General features: G+C 36.8%; 1 protein-coding gene across 1 annotated transcript; it reads left to right on the top strand.

The window, feature by feature from the left end:
* Positions 1-249: 249 nt before the first annotated feature.
* On the top strand, positions 250-5,438 carry LOC140163472 (EGF-like repeat and discoidin I-like domain-containing protein 3). Its single transcript, XM_072186787.1, has 7 exons — positions 250-292; positions 445-767; positions 1,126-1,264; positions 2,484-2,654; positions 3,080-3,180; positions 4,286-4,442; positions 5,407-5,438. Exons 1-7 carry the CDS (start codon positions 250-252, stop codon positions 5,436-5,438), a joined length of 966 nt encoding a protein of 321 aa, XP_072042888.1.
* Positions 5,439-9,506: the final 4,068 nt, after the last annotated feature.

Raw genomic sequence — 9,506 nt, 5'->3', positions numbered from 1 at the left:
ATATATGAAAGAAAACATATTAATTAGAGGTTGACCATATAAGGAATTGCGCTGTTAATTCGATATCTATTTGTTGGCTACCTACGTGACCTAGGAAGAGTAAGTTTGTGTCCATTTCCATTTTTTATTTGTGTCCATTTTTGAAAAAATTCTGGACAAATTTTTTCTCTTCTTTGTGTGAGTCTGCGCGCAACTTTGGAGCGCCTCTTCATCAGATGACTGTTTGGTCAGACCTTTAAATAATTATACATGCGCGTTTTTGGATGCGCTCAATTGCAGAAGAATCAAAAGAGTTAGCTCCCTTGTGATACCACCATGCCAGATTGGCACAACATATACTCCACCACTACATATACTCATGTCTCTAAATGTCCCTATTGAGTTTCAAAATAAACTTTACCCCAGTTATATAATGTTAGTCTTGTATATTTTAACTATTGACAGCTTGCCAAGACCATCTCGGGGTTGAGGATGGTCGGATAAGTGACTACCAAATCACAGCCTCTAGTGAATGGACCAGTAAGATCTACGGGGCTACCAATGCTCGTCTGAACCGCGTTGCGCAGGCAGGTACTACTGGAGCATGGAGCGCACAGGCCAATGATGTCAACCAGTGGATCCAGGCAGCTCTTGGCGTCCCAACATGGGTTACTGGTGTGTTGATTCAAGGAAGGGCAGAAACTGCACAGTGGTTGACCAAATTCAAAGTTCAATACACCAATGACCAGGATGATTGGAAGTTTATTCAGAAAGCAATTGGGGAAATAGTAAGTATCTTCATGTTTACTTGATGAACTCTGTGTGTGCCTTTAAGACTTAAGATAAGAGGAAAAATAACAGAAAGAATAAATGTGAGATGAAGCAAAGTATCCATCCAACATGGATAACCTCTTTTCACTACATGCCATCGCTTTATTATCTATTTATTACAATTATTTGTTAAAACAAAAGCAGGACAAAACACATTAGCAGATGGGTATCCAAGTACCCAAGCTGTTCTCAAGGAGGCCCAGTACAATGCAGGCAAGCTATGTCTTGCTTTACACAGTCAAAATAACAAACAAATCTAACAAGATATACAAAATACATTTTTTATTGATATTGAAATCATTCATCATACCACAGATATTTGATGGAAACACCGACCAAACTACGGTTGTCAGCAATCTTTTCCCTACACCAGTTGTAGCTTCTTACATCCGAATAATCCCTACAGCATGGCACGATCACATCAGCATGCGTTTTGAACTTGTTGGTTGTGAAGGTAAAACATGTTCTAGCTAGTAGCAATAATAGCGCTAGCTCAAAGTCATTTTCGATCCCCGACCAAAATAGAGAACAGAGGCGCGAAGCAGCGACATACCTCTGTTTGCTAATGGATTATGGTAGGCCTAGAGTGGGTTGAGTTGTATATATTAATCATTGTTCATTGTTATGTGACGGGGTTTCAGGGATTACCCGCTTCGGTTTGCCGGCCAGGACACCAACTTAAATAAACAACCAAGTGACTTTGCTATCTTTCGCATGGTAATGCAGCTGCCAAACATAATTTTCCTGATTCAGCTTCTACATGTATTGGGGGTTTTAATTTTTGTTTTTGGATTTTTCTTCTCAAGACATTTAATTTGAAAAATAAGCTTACTAGCCTCGGTCAGCATTGGCCATTTTGAGATGCGGACAATCAAAGGCAATGAGAGGTCAACATTGCTCAAATGTTGTTAGAGATTCGTAAATAATAATTTGGTAAGGTTTTGAACAATATTTGAGCAATTTTGAGGTTTAACATCTCTATAAACTTTGACAGATCATATCTCAAATTACTCAATGCTGACAGTGGACCAGTACAATTATCTTTGAAATTGGTTATCTGTAGGTGTAATTATCTATAGGCAGTGGCGTATCGGGGCCACCGAACAAATCGCCCCGCTGACCCGCTACTAAAATTACTTTACTGCGACAATTGCATTGAAATTTGCAATGTTAATACTATGCTAAATGCGCCAAAATAGACATTTGTCCTACTTCCCGTCATCGCATGCACTATTCCAGGGGGTACTTCCTCCATATTCCGCCTTTCGAATCTAGAGTGCTCTTTATTTATACATTGATAAAATACGGCTGGTGCCTTCGTCAGAAAAAGAGAATCACGAATAATGGCGCTGATGACTCATACGTTTCTGAGGAAAAAAATCTGTTACTTAGACGTAACTCCGGTGTCCGTTTCAGCTCTGGTTTCAGAAATTAAATTTTACGTACACAACAATCTCTGATACCGATGTAAGTTGAACCAATATATTCAATTAACCATTAAACATCAAACAGGGACGTACCTCGAGACGGGACCAGTATGCCATTCTACAATATAATGCATCATATCCCAAACCAAGTATGTTTGCTACGAATAAGTACGGAATAAAATCACAATTATTATCAATAATTACGACAAATTAACGATTATTTAATATCTCCTTCTATTTTGACAGTTGTGTTTAACATCACAGGTTGCAAGCCAGGATGGGAAGGTTACAATAATTACTGTTATTCCTTCAATCACGCAGCAACAGTGATGTACTTTGAGGCAAATAAGTCATGCTCTGACATGGGATCTCAATTAGTTAGCATCCACAGTCAAGAAGAACAGGACTTTCTGGCAGGTAGGCGTTTTTAGTCAGTAAAATTTAACGTTTACGAAGTTATGTTCTGAAGTGCATTTTCTCAATTTTCAAGCATGTCGAATTTCACCATAACTATACCTGTATTATTGTTGTTTTAGATATAGGCGCGCAAAATGAAAGCAATTATTTTGGTACAAGATGCCATGCCAGCAATCTTACAGTTCGCGTGCACATTCCTTTCCTTTGCAAGTTGTACTATCCATTTTGAGTAGCAAGTGCATAAATGCATGATTCTGTTCGTAGGTATTATAGAACATATTATGTGTATAAGTGTATTAACAAAAACAAACTAATTCCTCAGAAAGACCAAGAATAATGATTATGTTTCCATTCGTTTTGCATTGTTTGTAATAACAAGAAATGATAAAAAATTGACCACTAAACCTTTCTTGTCACTGTTGTAGGTCATATCAGATATCATCAGCAAGTAACATCCTTTGGCTATTTCATTGGTTTAAATGATATTGATAATGAGACCACTTGGAAATGGACTGACGGAACCCAGGTTTGTAAGACTTAACAACCAAGTTACATGTATGTAATAACACATGTCCCTTAGAAAGTAGTACTTTTTAATCTGGCGCTATTCAACATGATTGTTGTAAAAGTTATTTTGGGAAAACATTGATTCGGTTGTATTTTTAAAGCAGCAATTTCATCGTGTAGGTTTATTTGGTAGTGTGCTGCATATCAAATTTTCGAGTCTGATAATAAAAAAAGAAATGTTGAAATTCATTTAAAATTCAGTTACCTATGATTCCCGGCAATCAACAAAAACGCTCAATTGTAGTCTCTTATTTCTAAGAAATAAAAGTATAAAGCAATTTTCAGTATTAAGTGCTCGGATAGCTATGTTTTTACGTATTTTTTGTGGGACCTGAGAGCACGTCAGACATATCGACTTGCATTTTTAAAACGAAGAATGTCCTTCTGGTATTTTTTGAAATTCACGACATAATACACCTTTATGTCAAATGATAAAAAATTAATATTTTTGAAATTAAACAGTCCTCGGAAGTAAATTGTATAAATCTATTAAATGATATGCACTTTAATTGTATATAGCTGGGATGAAAAGCCGACGTTCAATTGAAAATTTTGAACTTTCATATTGAAGATATGAATTACTTTCCCCAAAAGACCTATTTTAGAAATATTTGTCTACGTGTTAAACATGGGTGATGGAATGCAGTTTAAAATATCCGCCAAGGCTGCATTATTTCACATTTCAGGCGGGTTGGTACCCAGCAATATCTGCCATTAAGGTGTTGGAATGCGTGAAATTGGATTTGTCTATACCATCCATTCAGTTGATCAATATAATTGATGTTAAGCTTTTTCAATCTCCCATTGTCCACAGGGGAGGGTTATTTTAACCTAATACGTCATTCGAACCGGCGACCTATTTGATACTAGCACGACGCTCTAGCCAACTAAGTTACAGAGGCACGCTGGAAAAGAGCGGTATTAGGTTGTATTAGGTAGCACTTCAAAACTAAGAAACAGATTAATTTATAATTTAATGTTGTGTTTTGTTTTATTATATATTAGTTTAATGCTCGATTCGCTTCAGTTAAATTCCGATGCAAACTTCTGTTACTACCATACAGGTGGACTTTAATGCATGGAACGAAGATGAGCCAAATAATATCGGCGATGAAGATTGTGCGGGAATGTATGGCGACATTACCCAGCTGGACTCCCGAGGTCTGTGGAATAGCTTCCAGTGCGATGCTTCAATGGCTTATATCTGCCGAGCATTCAAAGGTATTGGTTTTAATTAAGTATAGCACTTTTTCCAGAGGAGTCAAAACGCTGCTGTCCAGTGAAAATCAGAATCATATCACTTATTCCGAACTGCAGCCATTTTCGCAGGTATTATCTTCACAGATTGTGCATATAAACAACATCGGGACGGCGGGACAGCCAGGGATTAAAAACTTTCATAACTGACTGTGAGATACAACAGATTTCTTTTTGACATGGGGTGATGGGGTTGGATAATATTATTAAGTATAATAGTGAATCCAGCACCTTTTGGCAACCAAATTAGTTTATGGTACAAATGTGCGCGGAGCGCGGGAAGAAAAATTTACCGTATTGAAACTAAAATGTTTAAATATGGTGCAGAAGTGGAATATGCGCCCAAAGCGCGCAAAAATTGGCACTTTTGGGGCTAAATTGGCCAAATATGACGTTCATTTGGTCAGAAACCCACATACAGGCGTCAACATTGGGGATGATTGCATCGACCAACCCCCTGCCAAGATATTGGAGGGATTTATCCCCCATCCCCCGGTATCTACGCCTATGAGATACAAACATTCCCTCCGAAGGACGTAGTACTTTCATGGTTTATTGAACCAATTATGCAGCAGGAGAGAGGAAGTCTCAATTTAATCTACACGTATCGCCAATTAGATTAAATTAAGTTCAGTCAAAATCCGTTCCACATGTTGAAGTGGGAGAATGACATGTAGTGTAAGAACTGTACTTGAATTTTATTTGTTTATATGACTTATTAATATACGTAGTCCATCCGATCTGCGTTTTTGCTACATTGGCTTCCGGGCCTACCTCGTCAGACCAAGGTTTTGTTTGTGGTGCGGACGCTCCGAGATAAAAATAAAAAACACAAATAGAACGAAGGAATAATGACCTATGACAAGATTACTGCATCATCATAAATATACAGACATTATAGACTATTTCTTGTTTTCTTCCTTTACAGTGTATGATGCCTCTTGGAATGGAGAATTATGAAATAGCAGACGACACGATTACCGCATCATCTAATACAGACATTATAGACTATGTACTTTCTTGTTTTCTTCCTTTAGAGTTGTACGAGGCCTCTTGGAATGGAGAATTATGAAATAGCAGACGACAAGATTACCGCATGTGAGGGTATTCCGTGAAACTTTAAGTAACGGTTGCCTTGCCAGAGGTCTATACTTTGAATTTGTTTCTATAGCTCACCTAGTACCTGTAATGGGTTTGAGCACTCTAAATTCCAAAGTTAGTCACTTGTAAAGTATACTTGTTATAATACGCCCCCACTATTTTTAGTGGTTGAGCACTCTCGACTATTTTTGGAGTAGAGACTGTTCTGGTTGGCTTGGTTTGTCATTTTTTCGACACCACAGAATGTATATACTTGTATAAACATTCCTGTAAATTTGAAATCATGACAAATTATCCGTCTGATGATCGGTATACCCAATGATCGTAAGTGAGGGTATTCCGTGAAACTTTAAGTAACGGTTGCCTTGCCAGAGGTCTATACTTTGAATTTGTTTCTATAGCTCACCTGTAATGGGTTTGAGCACTCTAAATTCCAAAGTTAGTCACTTGTAAAGTATACTTGTTATGATATTATAGACTATATACTTTCTTGGTTTCTTCCTTTAGAGTGTATGAGGCCTCTTGGAATGGAGAATTATGATATAGCAGACGACAAGATTACCGCATCATCTTATACATACATTATAGACTATGTACTTTCTTGGTTTCTTCCTTTAGAGTGTATGAGGCCTCTTGGAATGGAGAATTATGATATAGCAGACGACAAGATTACCGCATCATCTATACAGACGTTATAGACTATATGCTTTCTTGTTTTCTTCCTTTAGAGTGTATGAGGCCTCTTGGAATGGAGAATTATGATATAGCAGACGACAAGATTACCGCATCATCTTATACAGACATTATAGACTATGTACTTTCTTGGTTTCTTCCTTTAGAGTGTATGAGGCCTCTTGGAATGGAGAAATATGATATAGCAGACGACAAGATTACCGCATCATCTTATACAGACGTTATAGACTATATGCTTTCTTGTTTTCTTCCTTTAGAGTGTATGAGGCCTCTTGGAATTGAGAATTATGAAATAGCAGACGACAAGATTACCGCATCATCTTATACAGACATTATAGACTATGTACTTTCTTGTTTTCTTCCTTTAGAGTGTATGAGACCTCTTGGAATGGAGAATTATGAAATAGCAGACGACAAGATTACCGCATCATCTTATACAGACATTATAGACTATATACTTTCTTGTATTCTTCCCTTAGAGTGTATGAGGCCTCTTGGAATGGAGAATTATGAAATAGCAGACGACAAGATTACCGCATCACAGACATTATAGACTATTTACTTTCTTGTTTTCTTCATTTAGAGTGTATAAGGCCTCTTGGAATGGAGAATTATGAAATAGCAGACGACAAGATTACCGCATCATCTTATACAGACATTATAGACTATATACTTTCTTGGTTTCTTCCTTTAGAGTGTATGAGACCTCTTGGAATGGAGAATTATGAAATAGCAGACGACAAGATTACCACATCATCTTATACAGACATTATAGACTATATACTTTCTTGTATTCTTCCTTTAGAGTGTATGAGGCCTCTTGGAATGGAGAATTATGAAATAGCAGACGACAAGATTACCGCATCATCTTATGAAAGCGATGATCGACTCCCTCAGTAAGTTGTTCCTGTTTACTTTTTAGCACTATTAGATTACGATATTATGCCAAGCTCTTTAAATAAGTAAATATATAAATAAATAAATAAATAAATAAATAAATAAATAAAAATAAATAAACTAACTAAATAAATAAATAAATAAATAAAAACGTCTGTTAATCTCCATCATCCTATCATACAAAAAGCTGTATTTTGTCTGGAAAGTTATTGGTAAATTAATTTGTAAAATTACAGGAATGGCAGGCTGAATTACAAATTACCATGGACAAGTAATCTGACTGACAATGCATCGTGGATCCAGGTCGATCTTGGACAGGAAATGATAGTGACTGGTGTTTTTACACAAGGCCATCAGAGTGAATCAGGGAATAAATACTGTGTGCAGGAATTCAAGGTGAAGACAGGTCTGACGGAGACATCACTTTACTACCTACAAGATAACGACGGCACAACAGAGAAGGTATTACGCACTTCAATATTATTATAGGGGGTTGGGGGTTGGGGTATCAGTGACGTCAGCCACCAGTTCGTTTTGAGATTTCGAAAGAATCATGCAAATTGTATGCTATTTTTGTTAATGAAATGAACAATAACTCTAGTTGCAATGTGGTGAGTGCACACCACACAGGTGAGTAACTAAAGCCAAGAGCCCAATCATTTAGAAGTTTGTCCAGTTTTAGAGGGAGACACTCCGAAACAAAATCCCAAAACTGCTTATTTTACATTAAAAGCTATTTTAATAGCTTTTAAAAAATGTTTTACGAAGTGCTTTTTTTGTTTATTAATACCATCAGTGGCGTATCGTGGCGGCTCCTACCCCGGGGACTGTAAATTTTGCCGCCCCTTGCAGCAACAGCCCGAAAATGTTGACCCAAATTTTTTTCAGCCAGGATGACTCTCGAAAGTCTAAAAAGTGGGGGGGGGATGATTTACGCCATGTCCGCTGCATAAAACTGTGTTTAGCAAATGAACACATTCTTACCTTCATTTTTTAAACGTGTTTAGAAATATTGCGTATCAAATTCCTAAACAGCAATGGAGAATGTTTAGCCATCAATACTCAAAACATGTTTAGTATTTAAACACGTTTACAAAGTGAAGGCAATAATGTGTTTAGAAAAATGTTTCAATGTTAAACACTGTTTGTGTACGATTCTACGACTTTTAAAATATCTTTAAGTAATTTTGTTTCTTTCTTTTTGTTACAGACATTCATTGTCAATTGTGCATATACTCCTAATGTTGCTGTGATGAGTGAGTTTCATTCTCGTCCTCGAGCTCAGTTCGTTCGAATAGAACCAACCAAGTGCTACAAGAGCAGCGATCCTTACGATACCAAGACGCTGTGTGTTCTACGATTTGAAGTGTTGGGATGTGTGGGTGGTGGTGGTGGTGGTGGTTAAGGTGTCGATGTAATGGTGGAGTATCGATGGTGGTGTATAAGAGCTAGTATAGAATGCTAGTGATATGGAATAGCTACTGCTGATGTTGGTACCTTGATGTATAGGAAAGGACTCAACGGAGAAATTGTTTTGGTATGCGGTAGTTGTTATAGAATTAATTTTCGTTCGTGGACGTCGTATGTGAACGCATGATGCACTATTCTAAAACAGGCAAGTCTTACGAAAATAACGCTGTCGTAAATAAATACCATTATTATGTTTTCAAGGTTATTAGGAGTTAAGAAAACCTAATAATGATAATATTGGATGGCTTATTTCGCATGATACCATAACATATCGGATTCGTCATACAAATATCGAACTCGCCGTTGGCTCGTCCGATATTTTTATGACTCATCCGATATGTTATGGTATCATGCTCAGACATCCAATATTATATCAATATCGTCACGCGTTCACGTACGACAACTACTGTCAATATCTGTAGACAAGTGTAATCATTAGAATTTCTACCATTTATAAATTTTAACAATATTTGCGAAAACAAAAGGTGTATTTTGCATGCTAATGAACAATCGAGACAAAATAATAGAGATAAAAAAACACCAATGTGTCAATGATTGTTGTTTAAAAACAACTCAGCAACATTCGCATGTTTTTTAAATGCCACATTTTTTGTTGTTGCTTAAACATGTTAAAATCAACAGCAACGAAAAAGGTTTGTCTCAAACAAAATTGTAAAATCGTTACGCCATTTGCACTTTCCTCCTTTTATAAAAGTTATGTGCTACGCGCCTGGGGCTAACCCACTAACTGCTGTAAACATATTGGGCAACTTTTTTTTTTTTTTTTTTTTTTTCAGAGTTTAAAACAAAAAGGAAAAATCTCAGAACATGAAAAAACAATAACACACCAAATTTCGAAATTAAAAC

This window comes from Amphiura filiformis, chromosome 11 (genome assembly GCF_039555335.1).
Source record: "Amphiura filiformis chromosome 11, Afil_fr2py, whole genome shotgun sequence".
Lineage (NCBI taxonomy): Eukaryota > Metazoa > Echinodermata > Ophiuroidea > Amphilepidida > Amphiuridae > Amphiura > Amphiura filiformis.
Note: the sequence above shows the minus strand (reverse complement) of the source record. Positions and strands in the feature narration are given on the sequence as shown.